The sequence below is a fragment of the Poecilia formosa genome, unplaced genomic scaffold, assembly GCF_000485575.1.
Source record: "Poecilia formosa unplaced genomic scaffold, Poecilia_formosa-5.1.2 Scaffold320, whole genome shotgun sequence".
Classification (NCBI taxonomy): domain Eukaryota; kingdom Metazoa; phylum Chordata; class Actinopteri; order Cyprinodontiformes; family Poeciliidae; genus Poecilia; species Poecilia formosa.
Window position 1 is genome coordinate 534,188 of NW_006800259.1, and position 23,888 is coordinate 558,075.

The 23,888-nt window shown below is 42.5% G+C and overlaps 3 protein-coding genes across 6 annotated transcripts in view; all 3 read right to left on the bottom strand.

The window, feature by feature from the left end:
- The window catches only part of LOC103152649 (interleukin-6 receptor subunit beta), a 9,659-nt gene extending 4,143 nt beyond the window's left edge, over positions 1 to 5,516 (bottom strand). Inside the window, exons 1-9 of one of the 4 annotated variants that reach the window (XM_016661263.1) lie at positions 5,389 to 5,516; positions 4,612 to 4,716; positions 3,939 to 4,047; positions 3,156 to 3,292; positions 1,844 to 1,851; positions 1,756 to 1,795; positions 1,601 to 1,683; positions 937 to 1,126; positions 318 to 503 (exon numbers count right to left, since the gene is read on the bottom strand). In XM_016661263.1, the coding sequence (XP_016516749.1) occupies positions 318 to 503; positions 937 to 1,126; positions 1,601 to 1,683; positions 1,756 to 1,795; positions 1,844 to 1,851; positions 3,156 to 3,292; positions 3,939 to 4,047; positions 4,612 to 4,716; positions 5,389 to 5,461 (931 nt within the window). In that variant the 5' untranslated portion in view covers positions 5,462 to 5,516. Of the gene's footprint in view, positions 1 to 317; positions 504 to 936; positions 1,127 to 1,600; positions 1,684 to 1,755; positions 1,852 to 3,155; positions 3,293 to 3,938; positions 4,048 to 4,133; positions 4,192 to 4,611; positions 4,717 to 5,388 lie in introns of those variants that run through there. The other 3 variants (XM_016661262.1, XM_016661264.1, XM_016661265.1) reach the window with 3 other exon arrangements.
- A 1,574-nt stretch (positions 5,517 to 7,090) lies between these two features.
- LOC107833071 (protein HIRA-like) lies at positions 7,091 to 9,760 on the bottom strand. Its single transcript, XM_016661269.1, has 5 exons — positions 9,622 to 9,760; positions 9,424 to 9,546; positions 9,190 to 9,353; positions 8,624 to 8,712; positions 7,091 to 8,172 (listed from the first exon to the last, which is right to left on the bottom strand). Exons 3-5 carry the CDS (start codon positions 9,296 to 9,298, stop codon positions 8,056 to 8,058), a joined length of 315 nt encoding a protein of 104 aa, XP_016516755.1. The 5' UTR covers positions 9,299 to 9,353; positions 9,424 to 9,546; positions 9,622 to 9,760; the 3' UTR covers positions 7,091 to 8,055.
- A 3,967-nt stretch (positions 9,761 to 13,727) lies between these two features.
- The window catches only part of hira (histone cell cycle regulator a), a 14,940-nt gene continuing 4,779 nt past the window's right edge, over positions 13,728 to 23,888 (bottom strand). The window contains exons 8-25 of the mRNA XM_007573184.2: positions 22,889 to 23,056; positions 22,621 to 22,734; positions 22,475 to 22,545; positions 21,575 to 21,680; positions 20,688 to 20,909; positions 20,531 to 20,616; positions 19,402 to 19,602; positions 19,180 to 19,323; positions 18,892 to 19,108; positions 18,426 to 18,536; positions 17,636 to 17,784; positions 17,403 to 17,564; positions 17,195 to 17,253; positions 16,157 to 16,262; positions 15,959 to 16,081; positions 15,725 to 15,888; positions 15,156 to 15,244; positions 13,728 to 14,704 (exon numbers count right to left, since the gene is read on the bottom strand). Coding sequence (XP_007573246.1) covers positions 14,588 to 14,704; positions 15,156 to 15,244; positions 15,725 to 15,888; positions 15,959 to 16,081; positions 16,157 to 16,262; positions 17,195 to 17,253; positions 17,403 to 17,564; positions 17,636 to 17,784; positions 18,426 to 18,536; positions 18,892 to 19,108; positions 19,180 to 19,323; positions 19,402 to 19,602; positions 20,531 to 20,616; positions 20,688 to 20,909; positions 21,575 to 21,680; positions 22,475 to 22,545; positions 22,621 to 22,734; positions 22,889 to 23,056 — 2,409 coding nt within the window. The 3' untranslated portion in view covers positions 13,728 to 14,587. The remainder of the gene's footprint in view (positions 14,705 to 15,155; positions 15,245 to 15,724; positions 15,889 to 15,958; positions 16,082 to 16,156; positions 16,263 to 17,194; positions 17,254 to 17,402; positions 17,565 to 17,635; positions 17,785 to 18,425; positions 18,537 to 18,891; positions 19,109 to 19,179; positions 19,324 to 19,401; positions 19,603 to 20,530; positions 20,617 to 20,687; positions 20,910 to 21,574; positions 21,681 to 22,474; positions 22,546 to 22,620; positions 22,735 to 22,888; positions 23,057 to 23,888) is intronic.

A 23,888-nucleotide genomic window follows, 5' to 3' on the forward strand; every position in this document is an offset into this window, starting at 1 on the left:
ACCATCCAATCACTGAATAGATGCTTAGTACAGATAAATGTGTGGACGTTCCAAAACTTTTTCCAGCTCAACAGAAACAAAACTGAAACTGAAAACTTTGCTATAGATCTAGAGTTATAGATCTAGTTTCAGCGCACAGCTTCAGTTACTATTGCTGGAAACCAGAGATCAGGCTGAACTCTGGGTTTGAACCTTCAGAGACACATAAAGACAGTTACAAAGTCGGCCTTCTATCACCTGAAGAACATCGCCAGGATTAGAAACACCTGAATAGATAAAATATTTTCTAATTTTGAACTATAAACATGTCAGGTGACCTGTGATAACAGCAGAGGAACTGGAACCGTTGACTCTGACCCATCGGCTGCTGGATGAGTTCTCTGAGCGCCATTGAACAGCAACATGGCCGCCAGGCGGCATGATGGGGTTCGTCCACTCGACCTGCAGCTCTTTGTTTTCAGGATAAACCTGGGAAATCCACAGGTTCCTCACAAAGAGCCGAGCTGCAAGAGGAAGAAAGTTTCACGGAAAATGAAACGGTTAGAGAACCCACTAATGAACGAACACGTTTTAAAAATCTTCTCATTTTAAAGTATCCATCAACACGTTTGATGTATTGTTCAGTTTTTCAGAGGAGGCGGAGCCAAACAACCCTTGATAATTTAACCCCACCCATCTGATGAGGCAGCAGCTGTGATGTGACAGGAAGTAGTTTTATCCAACATCTGGTCACTCCCTCTGTGAATTCTCAGTTTCTCCTCTGATAAGAAACTCAAACTCACTCAGGATGTTGCAAAACTGAAGCAACAGAAATTAAAATGTGACACTTTAAAAGATAACGGTCAACTTTCCTATTTTGGTGAGAGAGAAGAAAAGTTTCCTGTGTTTGATTTACGATAACCTGAATCTTCTGATCAGTGAAGCTCTGAAACTCACAGTTCTGATCCTGTGTGTCGATCTGAAGTCGGGTTGTGGGTCCGAAACCGGCTGTGTTGAAGGCTCGAACTGAGGCGCTGTAGTTCCCCTCCTTCACCACCAGGAGGAAAGTCGTCTCGGTGACGTTTTGAACGTGTTCGTTTGGGTCGATGCGGACCTGATACCCGAGAACCCGACCTGGATCAGAACCCTGAAATAAAGACAAAACACAGAACAGAAGATTCTTTCACACGATTATAATGTTTTGTTACTTCTTGAATTATTAATCAAGACTTTATGAAGTGGGTAGCATGGTGGAGCAGTATGGAGCTAAATTAGGGCCATAAAATGTGTTTAAAAAAATGTAACTGAAATTTTTAAAAACAGTCTGAAGCTTAACTGTGATCAAGAAATGTGTATAAAATTTGAATGGAGCAAAATTAGGGCCTTAAAATTTGTTTAATAATTTGAAAAAAAAGTAAATAAATTTGAAACTGTAAAATAATGAAAAGGTAAATTTAATAATGTAAATACTTTGCCTGATATTAGCTAAAAGCTGAGCAAATTTTTTCATTTTGTGCTTTTAGCGCATTTAGCTCCTATCAAATTAATTTTTCCGTATATATTTCATATGTTCAGCAGCTGGTTCTTATCTGACAGCAAGAATTGATTCGACATGTTTTACCATCCAGATGAGATGAAGGAGGAGAGACTCATCATCGCCTGTTTTCTCCACTCTGTAACACAACTCTGCAGGCCTGGAGGGAACTGAAGATATAATGGTTAAAAATGATGTTAACCCATCATTTCAGTAAATTAATATGAATAAATAGTTTGTACCTCTGTCCAGGGTTCGTACGGTCGTGTCTCCGCTCCAGTCGCTCCTGATCAAAGAGTCTGAACTGATGAGAGCTAAATCAGGCCGGGAAGTTTTGACTGCAGAGACCAAATAAATGTTTTCATCAGTCAGTCGACTTTCTCAGGAGCAGAAACAGACGACAACACAACCAAACTACACTTTAACATTTATAGATAGTAATGTGTGCACCAGTAAATGTTTAAAATCCACACAAAAAGAAATAAAAACACCTTAGGTTTACTTGTGTAAAAACAAGACATGTCCTCTTTAGCACAAAACAAATTCACATGCAAACCACCGAGGACAGTGTGGAAACAACAGGTTTAAAAGGAGATCAGAGCATTTTCTCACTCTGATAACACGTTCAAATCATATAGTAACATCTGCAAATGACGCAGTGACACGTAGACGGGATATGGACTTGCACAAGAGGAAGTTACTGATGCAGCTAAATACAGAAAATGTGCACAAAACAAAGTGTGGAATGGAAAAAAATGACATTTTCACAAGATGAGATTTGTAGATAAGATATCTACAAATCTCAAAACTAGACATGTAATATAGGTGCAAAACTACGGTGGCCAACAAGTCCAAACGCATGAATGATGTAAACTCCAAAACACACAAAAAAACTAATGCAGCAGAAAAATGCTGCAACAACAGGAAACAGAAGCAAAAGAGAAAATGCTGCAAACAGGAAAAAAAAGTTATAAAATACAGCAAATTCACAAAACAAAACAAAAGTCCTCCAGACCACTAGGGGGAGTCGATCAAATCATACCGGACTAGATAATGAAGTAAAGATTGTTGTGATTTACAGGGATGACGAGAAGAAAATTGGAGGAAAGAATTATAATATTTTAGAACAGCAGGATATTTATGTAGGTTATAGTTCATTCTCCAGACTCCCCCTAGTGGCCTGGAGGACTTCTGGATGTGGAGCGAGTTTGCAACATTTTTGCTGTTTGCTACATTTTACTTCATTACTTCCATTTTCTGCAAAATTTTTATGTTGCATTTTTTTGTTTTGTTTTTGGAGTTTGCATTATTCGGCCTCCATATAAAACATACGATTATGCAAACAAAACACAAACATGTGCAAACCGGGGTGTGATGTGTGCACACAAGATTGCAACATGCAGTAAAAATATCTAAAATATGCACAAAACAAAATAAACAAAATAATAATTAAAATGGAAATTAATGAGCTCATTTTAATTTATCATGCAATTAATTGATTGATTGATTGATTAATTGCAAAAGGCTCATTATCAGCAGCTACAGAGTGCCTGAACTCCGACCTGGGGAAAGAAAAGTGTCTTCAGTAGTTTAGAAAGACATGCTGAGTGATTGATTCAAAAACCAGAGGAAATGTTTTCACCTGCATCCTTTAGGAACTGAGGCTGAGACCATTCGTCTGCCCCGGTCAGGTAGCTCCGTATCCGGGCCGTCACACAGAGAGAACCTTGGTCGATGGCAGGGCTGAAGATCCCCCGACAGGAAAGGACTTTTGACCCACTGAGGAACGAGACACAAAGACGACGGCATGTTAGAGGCACTGGAGATAAAAAAGGAGCACATTTCTGCTAAAATACAACATTTGAAATCAATATCAGACATTTTCTAGAAAAACAAGAAAATTTCTGAGCTTTGAAGTTGAAAATTCACTAGAATTTTTTTTTTAAATTTAAGATTAAGCTCAGAAATTATTCAGAAAAAACAAGGAAATTTCCAAGTTTCAGATATAAAAAATAAGGACATTTCTAGCAAAATGTTGAATCTGCCAGAAAAACTTTTAAATTAATCTCAGAAATTTTTAGGAAAATGAGGAAACGTCTGATCTTCAAAAGTGGAAAATCTGCAAGAAGAAATTTTGATATCCTCAGAAATGTTCTTGGAAAAAGAAAAAAACAAACTTTGAAAAACTGAAATTTTGGGATTAATCTCAGAAATTTCTTAGAAAAAAACTTGGAAGTTATTATTTTTTTATTTACTTTTAAAACTCAAATTCCCTTGTTTTTTTCTAGAGGTTTTCTGAGATTAATCTCAGAATCTCTAAGTGTCTTGGTGTAAATGTTCTCGTCTTTTTCTCTGTATCTCTAACGGTCCCGACCCGCCGTGGTGCAGAACCAGACGCGGTGGAGAGATTTCAGAGCTGGTTGACCTGGTGAAGACGAGCGAGGCCCGACTCTCAGCCTGCTGGCTCCAGCTGCAGCTCACAGATCGGACTCCGTCTGCAGTCTGCTGGTAGTAACAGGACATGTTCAGCATCTCTGCAGAGGAGAATCAAAAACCTCCAGTCAAGTTCAACACCGACACTTTCAACCGTCTCAGTTTGGTTTACTAGACAAAATGTCACCTTTAGCACTAGCTAACAGCTAGCTGCTCTGAGTCTTTACTTCCTGCCTGCGCATTTACTGATCGTGCTCAAAAATTATCATCGATAAGCAAAAAACGTGGAAACTTCCCATCATCCACCAGTTACAGTCATATTCAGCAAACTAGAATAAAGCCCATATTTCAATTTAATTTGCAGAAAAAATTATATATATATATATTTTTTTTTTACCAGTTTTTCAATTTAAATTGAAATATTCTAATGTTTATCTTTTTTGGGTCTAAATTGGTTCAGAATTTAGACAGTTTGTCTGCTAAATTCAGTTTGAGACCTTTTAGCAAATTGTGATATTTTTGTGTTAATTTGTTTAATTCTGCAACGTTCAGCCTGAAACCAGTGCTGCCCTCTGTGGGTTGAACGGTGGTACTGCAGTTGAATGTTTCTATTGGTTCCAACAGTCCAGTTTGGTTGATGTCGACGTCACATGAACGTCTCTCACTCTGGGAAGGTGAAGGCAGTGGAGGTTTGCAATCTCTCAGGTCGGTGACGCAGATCCGGTCGTTTCCCTCACATGGTTTCAGCTCAAAGTGTCTCACCGTTATTTCTACCACAGAAAAACACAAACAGATCCTTTAAACTGCTATAATTTAATGTAAGCAACTTATTTTTTAAGAAATATTTACTTTATACATTTTTTTAAAGAATCAACATTTTATCTCTACTTTTTTTGGTTCTAAAACAATTTGCAGAAAAAATTATAATTTTTTTTACCAGTTTTTCTGTTATAAAAAGTTCAGACAAATAATATTAAAAAACAATAGAAGGAAAAATAAAAAAAAACTTTGTTGCAGCTCTTGTTGTTTTAAAGTACTTTATAAATAGAATTGTAGTAGTACTTTAAATAAACTTTAATGAACTAAAACGTGAATGACATTTTTAAAAAATAGTAGACTAAATGAGTGCAAACTAATAAAAATGAGCTGAATTTGTATTAAATCGGTTTCCTTTCTGCTGCAGTACATGTTATTGTATACTTTTTAGAGTCAAACTGGTGTGAATTTAATGAAATGAGTTTTGGGTTGCAGACTGGTGGGACTCACATCTGACTGAACTTTGAACGGATCAATAAAAAAACAAGATTACTCGATCGATCGGATGTGGAAAATGTTTAAAAACGTTTCTGAAAATGAAAAACGCTGAGAAAAATGAAAGTTTACTAAAAGCTGGATCTGCTGTAGATGTTTTCCTCCACGGTGGAGCTTTGAACCAAACTCACCGAAGCAGAATCCACTGAGGCGAATCATCAGAGTCCAGATGAGGAAGAGCCGCTCCAGAGAGCAGCGGTCCATTTCAGCAGAACAGAACCAGCAGGAGAAACATCTGGAGAAACATCTGGAGAAACATCTGGAGACATCCAGCTGCTGTCTGCTGCAGCCCTGAACCTGAAAGTCTCACCTCTGAGGCCGAGGAGGAAGTGACTCCGTTCAGCGTGCCACGCTCAGTCCTTCACTTCCTCACCACCACCACCATCATCATCACCGCAGAGGAGCTGTTTTTAACTCAGTAGATAAAAACAACTTCATTTTTGGATGTTAACACAAACAAAAGTACCAAGTTAAATGAAGACTGCTTTCTGGAAGTAAAACAACATCCAAGTTCAAAACTACTTTAATAATTAGAATTAAGAAAAAAAACATTTATTTTTGAGAATTAAGTCGTAACAATATAATTTTATGACTATTTTCACAATTAATTCTAGAAGTAAAATTATATTCATCCAGTTTAAAATATGTTTGACTAGTCATTAGATAATGAGAATACATTCATTACATTATAATTTCATGACTTTTTCCACAATTAATTCCAAAAATTAAATGTAACTCATGTCATCCAGTTTTCTTCCAGCAGTCGTTGCTGTTGGCTGTAGGAAGTAAAGATCTCCTGTAGCAGTCTGTATCACAGTGGCCATGAAGAAGCCTCTGACTGAAGACTGTTCTAATGAAGAGGATGTTCAGGGTCGTCCATCATTTGTTTGATTTTAAGATGAATCCTTCACAAATCACATGTTTATTTTTTAGGAGGTCATTTTCTTTTGTCACATTTAAACCAGAATCTTTTGGGTTTCTGTCGTCATCCGTTCATCTTACGGTTTATAATCTCAGAGACAGTTAAAGCCAAAAGTATTCACACCCGGGTTATGACAGCTTTAGGTTGTTCATTTTCTCCAGTTTGAATTAGTTTTTAAGAGCGTGTTTGTTAGTTTTTACCAGTTATTAGTTGAATATCATTTAGTTTGAATGTAGTTTTTATTAGTTACAGTAGCAGTTCGTTTTTTCAAACTGGTTAATTCTTAGCTGCAGAATTCAAAAAGGTCAAATTTGCAGACGGCTGACAAACTGCTTGTGTGTGGATAAAGAATTAAAATAAAAAAATCAATTTCACATCAAATGGAAAAGCTAATACATTTAAAACACAAAAACAAAGGATATTATATAAACACATAGTTCCAGTTAGTTAAGGTTTTCCCTCATTAATTACTGTTTTTATTTCAGTTAATGAAAATATTTGATCAGTTTCAGTTTTTATTATATTACTTTTAGTTAAACTATAAGAATCTTTATTCAAGGTTCTTATAGATTTAAAACAATGTGCTTTAAATCAGCACTTTGATTTAAATTTTCATTCAGGTTTGGTTCAGAAAGGTGAAGCAAACCATAGAAAAGTTTCAGTTTGAATTTTTTTTTCCAGAGTCGCCAAAATGTTTTACGTTTCTTGAATAATCCTCATTAGCATCAAATCCTTGTATCTGCAGGTCACCTCTGGTGTTTAGAAGGGTGGAAAGCCTCTGTGCCATCGCCCTAATCTTCAGCTCCCTCCTCAGTTTCAGGTCAGGACTCCAGCTGGGCCTGGGGTATGAATAATTATGAGCTGAACTGGTTCTCTACTGCAGGAGAAATAAAACTCCAAAAACCATGAAATTAACAAACTCATCAGTTCCACTTTTAATCTCAATTTTTGCTCCAAAACAAAATTTCTGCAATTTTTTTTTTCATATAAAATGAAAAAAACAACAACAAAAAAACAAAAAAAACAAAGCAAAGCAAAACAAACACAATTACAAAAAACTTTTACAAACATTTGAAAACAAAAAAAGAAGCAGGAGAGCGAAACCGGTTAAATTCTGTACAGACGCCCCGGGGGGCCCACATGGAGGGGGGAACGTTTTCACTGCGACACACTGAGGCCGCTGCTGCCACCTGCTGGCAAAAAGTCAAACTGCATCATCTGATGGCTGCAGAATTAAACTTCTCCGTTTGGTTGGATGATTTCCCAAATCGGCAGCCGTCCCCGCTTCCTTTACCATGAACATTATGACCTTTACAACATTTCAACTTCCTGATTTTAATTGATTCCAGCAGGAAATTAATGTTTTCTAAAAACACGACGTCCAGACAGTTCCGGTTCTGATTCGGTTCTAAAAACCTTCATTAAGTGCTTCCTGTGAACCCACAAAGACCGGACAGCAGGAGAACTCACTGAGCTGCTCCGCCCTGGGTTCTGCCTCGGTTCTGAGGAGCTGGATCCGACCATTCGCTCACCGTTTCCATGGAAACAACTCATGAAATTCATGATTGAAAATCCCGGATCAGGTCGGAGGGAAAGAAAACAGAAAAAAAAGATTTAAAAAAGAGCCAAAATCAACAGGAGAAAGAAGCAAAATGGTGGGTTCTGAAGAGCTTCTGAAGGGGCCCGGTGGGTTCTGAAGAGGTTCTGAAGGGGCCCAGAGTCCAAACAAAGGCAGACATGTTTGAAGAAACTCCCAGAAAACCCCTCGGTTCTGACTCCCAGCGGCTCCAGGCCAAACCGGACCGAGCAGGACCACACCTGAGCGGGTCCGGTCTGCGTGTGTGTTAGTGTGTGTGTGTCCGGGTCGGGCCGGGTGTTATTTGGTGCGGAGCAGCTCCAGCTGGTCCTGGTACTCTGTGAAAAGTCTCTGAAAGCGCAGATTCTCTCCGATGACGGGCAGAACCTCCCGCAGCAGCTCGCGTTTGTGCAGACCCTGAAAAACGCGACACAGGAAGAGACATGAACACAAAGCCATCATGTTTCTGCTCTCCTGCAGACAAAACTATGAAATAAATTCACACCGTACACATGCTGGATACCCGCCTATGATCCCACCCTTAGCTTCCTGCTAAAAGCTGCTAGCTAACGATGACTAGCATTGGTTTTAGCTGTTAAGTTGTCAACACACTAAATCTTAAATGATGTAACAGACAAAGGGACACAGCGCTTTGATACTAATTATCAACACCATGACAACGAGATGAGGTCAGGAAAAAGTTTTGAAAAAGAGAGAAAGACAAAGTTTGCTCTTCAAACCAGCCTATCGCTGATGGTGGAGAAATTCATCCGATCGTCAAACCTGATTGGCTGCCTGGAGCCTCCAGCAGCAGCGGCGGTTTATTCAGTCACATTTCTAACTAAACAGGTAGAAAAAGTTCTGTTACCAAAGTTGCTGGTTGCCAGGATGAAGCAGCAGATTTGTGGACCGGACCCAGAAGTTCTTTACAGAGTTCCCGGAGCCGGTACTCAGAACCTGGACGGAGGAGAAGGAATAATAATCTGTCAGATTAATAATCTGTAAGGAATTCATAAACGTCTCTCTGCTTCCCGACTCCAGCTGCAGTTTTCACTCTGATCATTTCCTGTCACCCATCAGGTCAGCTAACATGTCCAGGTCAAAGGTCAGCTAACGTCTTTTACCAGCCTGCTAACAGCATATTTACACTGATTCAACATCTTCCTGTTTTGATAAAATATATTTACTACATACTTCATCTTATGTCCTCTTTATATACTGAAAATCTCATCATTTCCGGTTGTAAACAACAAAAAGCAACAAAGGTGAGAATAACGGATTGGGTTCTGGTTGGTCCGAGGGAAAGCAAATGAACTCGGCGACCCGTTGGATGGTCGAATAAATCACCAAGACCGAGAGTAAGTGTTGGTTCTGTTTGCTCAGCCTCAGGTCAGAGCGAACAGAACCCGGCCGAACAGAACCCGGCGGTGGTACCTTCGTTGACCAGGAAGCGGGCGTAGATGAGCAGCCAGTAGCGGTACTCCTGCGCCGACTGCAGCGTCAGCGCCGACGCCAGCTGGTTCTCCAGGAAGGCCAGCGTCATGCTCTGCTGCAGGTGGTGCGGCGTGGAGGACAGGCGGGACGCCAGCCGCCCAGCGCTGCGGGGGGACAGGAAGCGTTAGCCTGGACGCCGCGGCCAGGAGGCGGAGCTTAGACAGGAAGACCTACTTCAGGTTGCGTCCCTGAACGACGGCCAGCGGCCCCGACGACGCGGCGGCGTCCTGCGATGGGAGGCAGCTCCTGAAGTCGGCGCACTGGACCAGAGAGTCTCCTTTGTCCGCAATCAGCGTCCTGCAGGAGACGCAGCGTCATTAACCGGGGATTTACCAGGTCAGCCGGGCCGGTCCGGTCCGGTCCGGGTCTCACCATGTCTCCAGAGACACGCTGAAGCAGAAGGACTTCCCGTTGGACAGTCCGATGATCGGGACGCCCTGCTGGGTCAGCAGGGACAGGGACACCGTCGTCTCAGCACCTGTGGACACAAAGAGGAAGACATTCAGTCAGAAATCACTGAGAGACGTCCTGATGGACACGTGGACGTCCATCAGAGGACGTCTAAAGAGGACAATCAGAACTACACATCGACTTTATTCAGTCACTGAACTTTTGGTTTTTGGAGATTAAAATTTTCCACCAATGAATTCGTTGGGTTTCCATAATTCAGAGTGATGTCATCATGCCCAGAGTGATGTCATCACCCTGAGGGCGGCCATCTTGTTTGACAACACGTTTTCAGTTTCTATTTATTTGGACACTGAATTCAGGTGAACTCTGTGATGCTGTTGCTGCCAGAATAANAAAAATAAGGACATTTCTAGCAAAATGTCGAATCTGCCAGAAAAACTTTTAAATTAATCTCAGAAATTTTTAGGAAAATGAGGAAACGTCTGATCTTCAAAAGTGGAAAATCTGCAAGAAGAAATTTTGATATCCTCAGAAATGTTCTTGGAAAAAGAAAAAAACAAACTTTGAAAAACTGAAATTTTGGGATTAATCTCAGAAATTTCTTAGAAAAAAACTTGGAAGTTATTATTTTTTTATTTACTTTTAAAACTCAAATTCCCTTGTTTTTTTCTAGAGGTTTTCTGAGATTAATCTCAGAATCTCTAAGTGTCTTGGTGTAAATGTTCTCGTCTTTTTCTCTGTATCTCTAACGGTCCCGACCCGCCGTGGTGCAGAACCAGACGCGGTGGAGAGATTTCAGAGCTGGTTCACCTGGTGAAGACGAGCGAGGCCCGACTCTCAGCCTGCTGGCTCCAGCTGCAGCTCACAGATCGGACTCCGTCTGCAGTCTGCTGGTAGTAACAGGACATGTTCAGCATCTCTGCAGAGGAGAATCAAAAACCTCCAGTCAAGTTCAACACCGACACTTTCAACCGTCTCAGTTTGGTTTACTAGACAAAATGTCACCTTTAGCACTAGCTAACAGCTAGCTGCTCTGAGTCTTTACTTCCTGCCTGCGCATTTACTGATCGTGCTCAAAAATTATCATCGATAAGCAAAAAACGTGGAAACTTCCCATCATCCACCAGTTACAGTCATATTCAGCAAACTAGAATAAAGCCCATATTTCAATTTAATTTGCAGAAAAAATTATATATATATATATTTTTTTTTTACCAGTTTTTCAATTTAAATTGAAATATTCTAATGTTTATCTTTTTTGGGTCTAAATTGGTTCAGAATTTAGACAGTTTGTCTGCTAAATTCAGTTTGAGACCTTTTAGCAAATTGTGATATTTTTGTGTTAATTTGTTTAATTCTGCAACGTTCAGCCTGAAACCAGTGCTGCCCTCTGTGGGTTGAACGGTGGTACTGCAGTTGAATGTTTCTATTGGTTCCAACAGTCCAGTTTGGTTGATGTCGACGTCACATGAACGTCTCTCACTCTGGGAAGGTGAAGGCGGTGGAGGTTTGCAATCTCTCAGGTCGGTGACGCAGATCCGGTCGTTTCCCTCACATGGTTTCAGCTCAAAGTGTCTCACCGTTATTTCTACCACAGAAAAACACAAACAGATCCTTTAAACTGCTATAATTTAATGTAAGCAACTTATTTTTTAAGAAATATTTACTTTATACATTTTTTTAAAGAATCAACATTTTATCTCTACTTTTTTTGGTTCTAAAACAATTTGCAGAAAAAATTATAATTTTTTTTACCAGTTTTTCTGTTATAAAAAGTTCAGACAAATAATATTAAAAAACAATAGAAGGAAAAATAAAAAAAAACTTTGTTGCAGCTCTTGTTGTTTTAAAGTACTTTATAAATAGAATTGTAGTAGTACTTTAAATAAACTTTAATGAACTAAAACGTGAATGACAATTTTAAAAAATAGTAGACTAAATGAGTGCAAACTAATAAAAATGAGCTGAATTTGTATTAAATCGGTTTCCTTTCTGCTGCAGTACATGTTATTGTATACTTTTTAGAGTCAAACTGGTGTGAATTTAATGAAATGAGTTTTGGGTTGCAGACTGGTGGGACTCACATCTGACTGAACTTTGAACGGATCAATAAAAAAACAAGATTACTCGATCGATCGGATGTGGAAAATGTTTAAAAACGTTTCTGAAAATGAGAAACGCTGAGAAAAATGAAAGTTTACTAAAAGCTGGATCTTCTGTAGATGTTTTCCTCCATGGTGGAGCTTTGAACCAAACTCACCGAAGCAGAATCCACTGAGGCGAATCATCAGAGTCCAGATGAGGAAGAGCCGCTCCAGAGAGCAGCGGTCCATTTCAGCAGAACAGAACCAGCAGGAGAAACATCTGGAGAAACATCTGGAGAAACATCTGGAGACATCCAGCTGCTGTCTGCTGCAGCCCTGAACCTGAAAGTCTCACCTCTGAGGCCGAGGAGGAAGTGACTCCGTTCAGCGTGCCACGCTCAGTCCTTCACTTCCTCACCACCACCACCATCATCATCACCGCAGAGGAGCTGTTTTTAACTCAGTAGATAAAAACAACTTCATTTTTGGATGTTAACACAAACAAAAGTACCAAGTTAAATGAAGACTGCTTTCTGGAAGTAAAACAACATCCAAGTTCAAAACTACTTTAATAATTAGAATTAAGAAAAAAAACATTTATTTTTGAGAATTAAGTCGTAACAATATAATTTTATGACTATTTTCACAATTAATTCTAGAAGTAAAATTATATTCATCCAGTTTAAAATATGTTTGACTAGTCATTAGATAATGAGAATACATTCATTACATTATAATTTCATGACTTTTTCCACAATTAATTCCAAAAATTAAATGTAACTCATGTCATCCAGTTTTCTTCCAGCAGTCGTTGCTGTTGGCTGTAGGAAGTAAAGATCTCCTGTAGCAGTCTGTATCACAGTGGCCATGAAGAAGCCTCTGACTGAAGACTGTTCTAATGAAGAGGATGTTCAGGGTCGTCCATCATTTGTTTGATTTTAAGATGAATCCTTCACAAATCACATGTTTATTTTTTAGGAGGTCATTTTCTTTTGTCACATTTAAACCAGAATCTTTTGGGTTTCTGTCGTCATCCGTTCATCTTACGGTTTATAATCTCAGAGACAGTTAAAGCCAAAAGTATTCACACCCGGGTTATGACAGCTTTAGGTTGTTCATTTTCTCCAGTTTGAATTAGTTTTTAAGAGCGTGTTTGTTAGTTTTTACCAGTTATTAGTTGAATATCATTTAGTTTGAATGTAGTTTTTATTAGTTACAGTAGCAGTTCGTTTTTTCAAACTGGTTAATTCTTAGCTGCAGAATTCAAAAAGGTCAAATTTGCAGACGGCTGACAAACTGCTTGTGTGTGGATAAAGAATTAAAATAAAAAAATCAATTTCACATCAAATGGAAAAGCTAATACATTTAAAACACAAAAACAAAGGATATTATATAAACACATAGTTCCAGTTAGTTAAGGTTTTCCCTCATTAATTACTGTTTTTATTTCAGTTAATGAAAATATTTGATCAGTTTCAGTTTTTATTATATTACTTTTAGTTAAACTATAAGAATCTTTATTCAAGGTTCTTATAGATTTAAAACAATGTGCTTTAAATCAGCACTTTGATTTAAATTTTCATTCAGGTTTGGTTCAGAAAGGTGAAGCAAACCATAGAAAAGTTTCAGTTTGAATTTTTTTTTCCAGAGTCGCCAAAATGTTTTACGTTTCTTGAATAATCCTCATTAGCATCAAATCCTTGTATCTGCAGGTCACCTCTGGTGTTTAGAAGGGTGGAAAGCCTCTGTGCCATCGCCCTAATCTTCAGCTCCCTCCTCAGTTTCAGGTCAGGACTCCAGCTGGGCCTGGGGTATGAATAATTATGAGCTGAACTGGTTCTCTACTGCAGGAGAAATAAAACTCCAAAAACCATGAAATTAACAAACTCATCAGTTCCACTTTTAATCTCAATTTTTGCTCCAAAACAAAATTTCTGCAATTTTTTTTTTCATATAAAATGAAAAAAACAACAACAAAAAAACAAAAAAAACAAAGCAAAGCAAAACAAACACAATTACAAAAAACTTTTACAAACATTTGAAAACAAAAAAAGAAGCAGGAGAGCGAAACCGGTTAAATTCTGTACAGACGCCCCGGGGGGCCCACATGGAGGGGGGAACGTTTTCACTGCGACACACTGAGGCCGCTGCTGCCACCTGCTGGCAAAAAGTCAAACTGCATCATCTGATGGCTGCAGAATTAAACTTCTCCGTTTGGTTGGATGATTTCCCAAATCGGCAGCCGTCCCCGCTTCCTTTACCATGAACATTATGACCTTTACAACATTTCAACTTCCTGATTTTAATTGATTCCAGCAGGAAATTAATGTTTTCTAAAAACACGACGTCCAGACAGTTCCGGTTCTGATTCGGTTCTAAAAACCTTCATTAAGTGCTTCCTGTGAACCCACAAAGACCGGACAGCAGGAGAACTCACTGAGCTGCTCCGCCCTGGGTTCTGCCTCGGTTCTGAGGAGCTGGATCCGACCATTCGCTCACCGTTTCCATGGAAACAACTCATGAAATTCATGATTGAAAATCCCGGATCAGGTCGGAGGGAAAGAAAACAGAAAAAAAAGATTTAAAAAAGAGCCAAAATCAACAGGAGAAAGAAGCAAAATGGTGGGTTCTGAAGAGCTTCTGAAGGGGCCCGGTGGGTTCTGAAGAGGTTCTGAAGGGGCCCAGAGTCCAAACAAAGGCAGACATGTTTGAAGAAACTCCCAGAAAACCCCTCGGTTCTGACTCCCAGCGGCTCCAGGCCAAACCGGACCGAGCAGGACCACACCTGAGCGGGTCCGGTCTGCGTGTGTGTTAGTGTGTGTGTGTCCGGGTCGGGCCGGGTGTTATTTGGTGCGGAGCAGCTCCAGCTGGTCCTGGTACTCTGTGAAAAGTCTCTGAAAGCGCAGATTCTCTCCGATGACGGGCAGAACCTCCCGCAGCAGCTCGCGTTTGTGCAGACCCTGAAAAACGCGACACAGGAAGAGACATGAACACAAAGCCATCATGTTTCTGCTCTCCTGCAGACAAAACTATGAAATAAATTCACACCGTACACATGCTGGATACCCGCCTATGATCCCACCCTTAGCTTCCTGCTAAAAGCTGCTAGCTAACGATGACTAGCATTGGTTTTAGCTGTTAAGTTGTCAACACACTAAATCTTAAATGATGTAACAGACAAAGGGACACAGCGCTTTGATACTAATTATCAACACCATGACAACGAGATGAGGTCAGGAAAAAGTTTTGAAAAAGAGAGAAAGACAAAGTTTGCTCTTCAAACCAGCCTATCGCTGATGGTGGATGAATTCATCCGATCGTCAAACCTGATTGGCTGCCTGGAGCCTCCAGCAGCAGCGGCGGTTTATTCAGTCACATTTCTAACTAAACAGATAGAAAAAGTTCTGTTACCAAAGTTGCTGGTTGCCAGGATGAAGCAGCAGATTTGTGGACCGGACCCAGAAGTTCTTTACAGAGTTCCCGGAGCCGGTACTCAGAACCTGGACGGAGGAGAAGGAATAATAATCTGTCAGATTAATAATCTGTAAGGAATTCATAAACGTCTCTCTGCTTCCCGACTCCAGCTGCAGTTTTCACTCTGATCATTTCCTGTCACCCATCAGGTCAGCTAACATGTCCAGGTCAAAGGTCAGCTAACGTCTTTTACCAGCCTGCTAACAGCATATTTACACTGATTCAACATCTCCTTCCTGTTTTGATAAAATATATTTACTACATACTTCATCTTATGTCCTCTTTATATACTGAAAATCTCATCATTTCTGGTTGTAAACAATAAAAAGCAACAAAGGTGAGAATAACGGATTGGGTTCTGGTTGGTCCGAGGGAAAGCAAATGAACTCGGCGACCCGTTGGATGGTCGAATAAATCACCAAGACCGAGAGTAAGTGTTGGTTCTGTTTGCTCAGCCTCAGGTCAGAGCGAACAGAACCCGGCCGAACAGAACCCGGCGGTGGTACCTTCGTTGACCAGGAAGCGGGCGTAGATGAGCAGCCAGTAGCGGTACTCCTGCGCCGACTGCAGCGTCAGCGCCGACGCCAGCTGGTTCTCCAGGAAGGCCAGCGTCATGCTCTGCTGCAGGTGGTGCGGCGTGGAGGACAGGCGGGACGCCAGCCGCCCAGCGCTGCGGGGGGACAGGAAGCGTTAGCCTGGACGCCGCGGCCAGGAGGCGGAGCTTAGACAGGAAGACCTACTTCAGGTTGCGTCCCTGAACGACGGCCAGCGGCCCCGACGACGCGGCGGCGTCCTGCGATGGGAGGCAGCTCCTGAAGTCGGCGCACTGGACCAGAGAGTCTCCTTTGTCCGCAATCAGCGTCCTGCAGGAGACGCAGCGTCATTAACCGGGGATTTACCAGGTCAGCCGGGCCGGTCCGGTCCGGTCCGGGTCTCACCATGTCTCCAGAGACACGCTGAAGCAGAAGGACTTCCCGTTGGACAGTCCGATGATCGGGACGCCCTGCTGGGTCAGCAGGGACAGGGACACCGTCGTCTCAGCACCTGTGGACACAAAGAGGAAGACATTCAGTCAGAAATCACTGAGAGACGTCCTGATGGACACGTGGACGTCCACCAGGACGTCTCATCAGGACAATCAGAACTACACATCGACTTTATTCAGTCACTGAACTTTTGGTTTTTGGAGATTAAAATTTTCCACCAATGAATTCGTTGGGTTTCCATAATCAGAGTGATGTCATCACGCCCAGAGTGATGTCATCACGCCCAGAGTGATGTCATCACGCCCAGAGTGATGTCATCACGCCCACAGTGATGTCATCACGCCCACAGTGATGTCATCACGCCCACAGTGATGTCATCACGCCCAGAGTGATGACATCACGCCCAGAGTGATGTCATCACGCCCAGAGTGATGTCATCACGCTCAGGGCGGCCATCTTGTTTGACAACACGTTTTCAGTTTCTATTTATTTGGACACTGAATTCAGGTGAACTCTGTGATGCTGTTGCTGCCAGAATAAGGTTCAGTTATTTCTAATTACCAAAGTTGTAATATTAATAGAATAAAGTTGTAAATTAATTACAGCTCCAACATGAAACATAACAAAAGTAAACAGGAAGGTTGAGCATCTGATGCTGTCATATCAGCTCTAAGGATAATAATAATTCTGCTCCAGTCAGAATCTGCTACATGACATTTTTTCCTAATTGAAAACTTTTTTTCTCGTAACTTTAAGACGTTTTTTCTGGCAAAATTGTGTTTTTATTTGCTAAGATTGTGACTTTATTTTTGTCATTAAGCAAAACAAATTCTCAGTCTGGCACTGATACTGTCGCACAAATCAGAGACGGATGATTGACATAAAAGACACTTTTTAAAATATTTTTATTATCTCTGTTAGAAGAGAAAGAGAGAAGAAACAACGGGCGAGAAAAGCTGCAGCGACGACTCCATAAGAACATTTACTCACCAGAGAAAATGGTCTGCAGAGATTCGTTCTTCACCAGAGCCTTCTGCCTCTGCACGTCCCTGCACACACACACACACACACACACACACACACACACACACACACACGCTCCTTCAGTTTATCCAACATCAACCATCCACTTCCTGCTCTTCATGAGGAAAGCAGCTAATCAAACATCAGTAGAAGTGTCTCCGTGTGCGGCGCTGACCAGACAGACAGCGTGGCTCCGGCGGTCAGCACCATGACGAAGTGGGCGGAGCAATGCAGGGCGGAGACGGGCGTAGCCAGCTGGATGGCGGGGAGGAGGCGTCGCCCGGAGCAGGAAAACACCGACAGCATCCTGTCGTCACAGGCGACGGCGAGGACGTCGCTGGAGGAGAGAAGGAAACGTTCAGCAGGTCTTCTTGGTTCTCTCAGCTGAGGGCCAACAGCGCCCCCTACCTGCTCCCCGCGGCGGCCAGCACAGAGCTGGGCAGCAGCGTGTTCCAGTCCCGCCCGTCCCTGGAGCAACGCAGCTGGCTGAGCTTCGACCCGGCAACCACCGACACGTCGTTCTCCACCTCCAGGAACACAGACGGATCCATGCTTACCTGAACACACACACACACACACACACACACACACACACACACACACACACACACACACACACACACACACACACACACCCCTTTAAACTGCCTGCTGGAGAACGGCTTTAAACAAAGATGGACGTTAAATTAAAACCCTGCAGAGGTTTTAGCTGCTGATGGAAGGAGAAATGAGGCGATCGTGTTTTTCTGGTTTTCTTCTGCTGACGTCTGATTTTACTAAATCTAACATTTATTTTTATGTTCTTCAACTTTGAAAAACATAAAAATAAATATATCTTTATCTAAACAAATATCTTTAGAAAGGAGATTAAAGAGTTGCAGCTTTGAATCCATCAGAAAAAGAGGGAAATGTAAGATTATCCTCCTCAAAGCCAAAAACTTTTATCACCTTATTAAACCTAATGTAGGTTTAAAAAAACAACTTTGATGCTTTTATAGACCAAAAATTGCTGCAGTTTTTAATTAACTGAATTAAAAAATAGTTTCATTATTAAGCCTGTTGATCACCAATCAGAGACAAATAAAATAAAGCCTCCCATTACTACCTAAATATTTGTGCTTCGTTAATCGTCGATGTTTTCATTTTTCTCTGGGATTTAAAAATGTTGGACTTTCATGGTGGATTTCAAAGTTCGAACCTGCAGGCTGAAGGCTTTCTGCAGACTCGGCGTTGGCAGCCGCAGGACGGCAGCCGCAGGGGGAGGAGCTGCAGCTCTGCTCGGCTCCCGCTCCAGAGGAAGAGGAGTTATCTGGAGGTCAAAGGTCACACACAGAGGTCAGGTCACAACGACAGGTTTAAACCTGCAGTGTGCAACTTTCACAGGAATGTATTTTTACATATTGTTGAAGCTGCCATCATGTTCTGACAGTTTAATAAGACAGAAAATAAAAATAATTATCTCCTCTGGGGTCTCAGTGCTAAACAGAAACAACCAATCACAGCCAGGAGGCGGGGCTTAGTGCCGTCAGTCCCTCCCTCTCTCTCTGCTACGCTACCGTTAGCATAGATTTTGTTGTTTCTGGAGACAGTTTGAATAAATATGTAAAACCATATTTTTTATAGAAGCTGCATCCTGCAGCCTCAGCGGCGGTTTGACTGGTTACCTGGGTGAAGGGCTGAGGGATGGAGGCGGCCATCTTGTCCTTCCTGGGTCGTCCCTTCTTCCTCTTCTCCACCACCTCTCCTCCGTCCAGCAGCAGCTCGGGTTTCCTCTTGGCGAACGACAGGTTCTTGTTGATGGCGGCCATCTTGTCCTCGCTGTCGCTGCTGGTTTCCTCTTTGGCTTTGGCGTCCTTCAGGGCGGAGACGGCGTCCTTCGGCCTGTTGGACAGACAGAGCGGGTGAGACGGGTTCCCGACGCGGTTCCAGGATCCGTTCCCAGGGTCGCTCACCTCTCCAGAGGGGCGAGTCCGGCCGTGGACGAGATGGCCGACGGGATCCCCGGCGTGGCCTTTGACCTCTCTGTGAAGCGGGAGTCCAGCGCTTTCATCGGCTCGATCTTGGAGGCCGAGGTGAGCAGCAGGCCGGACTTCAGCCTGAAACCAGAGAAGAAGAGTGAGTGGCCGCCCTGCTGGAGGCTGGACCCGGACCAGAACCCCAGCGGCCGGACGGACCCGTCTTTGTCGTCCTCCAGGGCTTTTGCGACGCCGGCGGCAGGAGGCGAGGTGAGCAGCCCGTCCTGGTTGGGCCGGGCGCCCAGAGACGACGGCTGACCCGGGCTGGAGTCGGAGTTGAGCTGCGGCGCGATCTGATTGGACAAGGAGGAACCGGAGGGCAGGATGGGGGCGCTGTTGAAGAGAGCCGGGGAGAAATCCCTAAAGAGAAACAGGACAGACTGAGTCTGACAAACCAAACAGATTTTTATGGGATTCTTCCTTTAATCCACATTGAACCTCATTTAACACCAAAACCACTGAATGTTTTCATTCAGTGGGTTTGTGTGGATGAAGACGTTTCTTAAACCAACTGGTTGCTCTGAAGTAGAAACAATCAACTGCAACCAGGAAACTATTTAACTCGGGTACAACAGGAACAAATCCACGTCAAACTACATGGACAATCTGTTCCTGCTGTCTGGAGCTTCAAATATCCTCAAAAACAGACAAAAAACCCAAAACTCTCTTTTATCAGCTGTTCTCACTAAAATAATCAGAGGAATAAAGCAGCTGGTCAGAACGTCTGGGTCAGTGAAAGCACCATAAGAGGAGGCAGCAGGTCGTCATAACCAGGCCAGGCCAAAGAGCGTCACCTTGACATACCATTCATGGATGAATGGTTGTCATGGAAATTAAAGAGTTTCTCAAACATGCATGGACGAATCAAGCACCAAATTATCGGCGCCGATCTCCTTAACCCTGGGAGTTCGGCTGATATGAAGCCGATCTTATTTACCTCGGCAAAAAAACAGCAAACATCTTCTTCTGCTGTGCAGTGACAGCGGTCTGACCGACACGAGCCACCAGGTCATGTCTGCAGTTATCAACAGTTTCCCCGCTGTTGCTGACTCAGCAACTTTCTTGCTACGTTTAGCGAAGATTCAAAAAAAAAAAAAAGAAACTGGTTTTAGCCAAAATCAGGAGCAGCATGTCAGGCTTTTAAAGATGGGTGACCAGCGATCGGCCACAGAACTAAAGCAACAGTCCGGGTCCGTTTGATGAGGGGAAACGTCTCAACGTGACGTGAAGCTCAGAAAGTCGACTTTACGCGACGCTGGCCCTTTAAAGCAGCTGCTGGTTTCCTCACCCCGTGTCCAGCTGAGCGATGCACAGCGGCGTGATCCGTCTCCTCCCGTCCGCCGTTCTCGTCTCCACCTGCTTCTTCAGGAGGTTCTGCAACACGGAGACCCATCAGAACCAGAACCTTCCAGCTGGTCCGGTCCGTTTATCCCGACTGGGCTCACCTTCCGGATGTCCTCCAGAGACTCGCCGTTCATCATGCTGTTGACCTTGGGGGCGGCGGCTTCGGGCCCGGCGGCGGCCGCGCCGGCGTTGTTCTGGGCCGAGTTCTGGCGCTCCTGCTGGTACTTGAGCATCTCTGGATTCTCGATGACGGTGGTGGACAGCTGGACCTCGGTGCTGGTGATGGCCAGGCTCTTCCCGTAGATGTTCTGGTGGATGGTGTTCTGACCGCAGAGACAGACAGACGGACTGATTCAGGAAACTAAAAGATTGAAACTCATGTCGGATGTTTTGACCTGCTCAGATGTTTCCAGTTTTTAACGGATCCAATTCAGCTGTTTGGACGTTTTTCTTTAAATCATTTGCGTTTATGTGGCAGAAACTCAGCAGTTTTACTGGTTGGAGCTGCTGGTGCTTTTCACACCGGATCCACGTCTTCCTGGGATCCACTGGGAATATTAAACAGTTTGCATTTATCTGTAAAGCCTGAAGAGTCTCCTCATGTCTGAGCCGCAGCCACAGGAGGGACGAAGCCTCTTTCTGTCTGAGCGTTTAACTCCGTGAATCTTTTAGATACAGATTCAGTTTTATTTCCCCGTAGAGGTTTGAACAGATGTTTCTCTGAATCCACCGCAAATATCCCCTCTTTTAATAAAATTAACCAAATCTAAAAATTTAAATAAAATGAACATGACATTCAAAGAGGGAATAAAATTAATATCATGTGAGGAAGAAACAGGAAATAATTCCAAAAGTCTGAATTATACAAAAGATTACTGGTGTTTTTACTCTCAGTCAAATACTAAATTAATCAGAAATTATTAATTTGAGGATTTTATCTGATGTTTTGTAAGAGGACCCAAAACATCAGCAGCCGGACGGGTTTTACCTTCTCCTCCTCACTCAGAGGGTCTCCCAGCTCGTCCAAGGAGAAGTCCAGGTAGGCCACAGTGCCGTCCATGGAGCACACCAGCATCCCCAGACCGGTCAGGGTCCTAAAAACACCACAGAGTTAAATTCAGACCCGTCTGGCAGCAACAGGCCACAGAGACCTGAACCGGGTTCGTAAACCTCCAACACTGAAAAACTCAAACATTTTCAAGGAAACTTTTCAAACTGTGGAGAAAAAACAAAACAAATTAACTAAAAATAAGATTCACTATTACATGGTATCATTTATTACTGTTATTCTGCAGCAGGGACAAGGTAAACTAAAATAATATAATATGGGAAAAATGTTTTAAGAGAAATAATCCGCCGACAGAATAACTACTTTTTGATCAATATTAAGGAATTATTGACATGAAACAAGCTGCTGCATCTTCTTAAAAGTTATTTTTAAGTGAGTTTTGTCGTGTTTGAAGACATTTGAACTGGAAACTGGACTAAAATGTTTGGTAAGATTTTGTGTTTTTGCAGTGCAGGAATAATAAATATTCATTACATCGAAACAATCCAAACAAATCATGTTACGGAAAATATTACAAAAAAATGTTCTTGTTGCGTTTTCTGACATTGAGCAAACAGAAATTATTTTGATCATGATTAATGTAAAATAAAACTTTAGTCTGATTTAATTTCAGACGGCAAGAAAAATAAATCTGTCTTTTTGTATGAAAACATCTGGTTTCAACTACAGATAATATGTTTCAAATTTAGGCTTTTAATCAAACTTTAGGTTGTGTTTTACTACAAAACTGTGCATTTGAACAGCAAACACTTTCCAAACCTTGAATGAACCTTCAATGAAATTCAAGGACTTTCAAGGATGATTTTGTCAAATTCTCACCAGGAAATGTCCATGATCGATTTATCGAACAGGTCATGGATGACCACCAGAGGGCGCTTCAGTGAGGTGAGCTGAGGAGAGAAGGGATGCGTTAGGAAAGGGCTGGTTCTGGTTCTGGTTGGTGTGAGCGGCTGAGCGGGACCGACCCAGACGGAGAGCGAGCGGTCTTTGCTCCCCACGGCGCAGCAGCAGTACGGACAGCTGGGCTTCGGAGAGCTGCCGTTCTTCTGCTTCTTCTTGAAGATCTTTGGGTTGAATTTCTGCAAAACCAACAGAACCGCGTCAGTGGGCGGGTCGGACGGTAAAACCCGGGCTGGACGGTAAAACCCGGGCCGGACGGTAAAACCCGGGCCGGACGGTAAAACCCGGGCCGGACGGTAAAACCCGGGTCGGACGGTCGCGGAGCCTCCTTACAACCACGGTGACGGCTTTACGGTGGCCCACAAAGTCCATGTTGGTCTTCCAGCCGTCACGCTCCACGATCTGGGCGGTGGGGCCTGAGTTGTTCATGGCGTGGGCCGACACCAGGTACTGCCCGTCCGGAGACCAGGACAGGCGCAGGACGTGGGTCGTCCCGCCGCACTGCAAAGAGAGTTCACAAAAACTTCAGTCAAAACAAAAGAAAAGCCCTGAAAAACGGAGCTGGATGATAAATCAATAAAAATATGTATCGCAATAGACATTTGATAAACATTCAATAATTAGAATATTCAATGAACTGCAGTGTTGGTGGAATCAACTAACTCACTCATTCATCGGTTGCCTAGCAACTCAGGCCTCTCTGCTCAACTTAACATCAGGACAGCATAGAGCTTATCTGTTTATTATTGATTAATAATTGGATGGCAGAAAACCCTTGATAGATTTTTTTACATAATTTGAATTGGGTGAAGTTAAAAAAGCCACTTGATGTTTGAGTAGAGCAGATTTGCAGATCAAAGGATTTTTCTTTTCATCTTAAATACAAAATGTTTATTTTTCTGGACGGTTTTGGTTGAACTGCAGCTCTGACTGTGTTTTTCTTTAAGCAAATGACTAATTGATTATTTCAATACTTGATTAATCATGTCAGCTTCAAAATAAATCATATTTATGTTTTGTGAACAAACTGTGGCTCATATGGTCCCATGTTGGTATAAACTGCAGAGTTCAAACTTCAGCCTCATTTAAAGTTCCAGACAAATCCTAAAAAAAGTTTGACTTGTAGTCCTGAAGACACGGTAGTTTGATGTGGGTGGTTAGCTTCAGCTCAGCGCTGTTGATGTCGGATAGTTTAGAGAGCAGCAGCTACAGCAGCAGCAGCAGCTACAGCAGCAGCTACAGCAGCAGCAGCAGCTACAGCAGCAGCTACAGCAGCAGCAGCTACAGCAGCAGCTACAGCAGCAGCAGCAGCTACAGCAGCAGCAGCTACAGC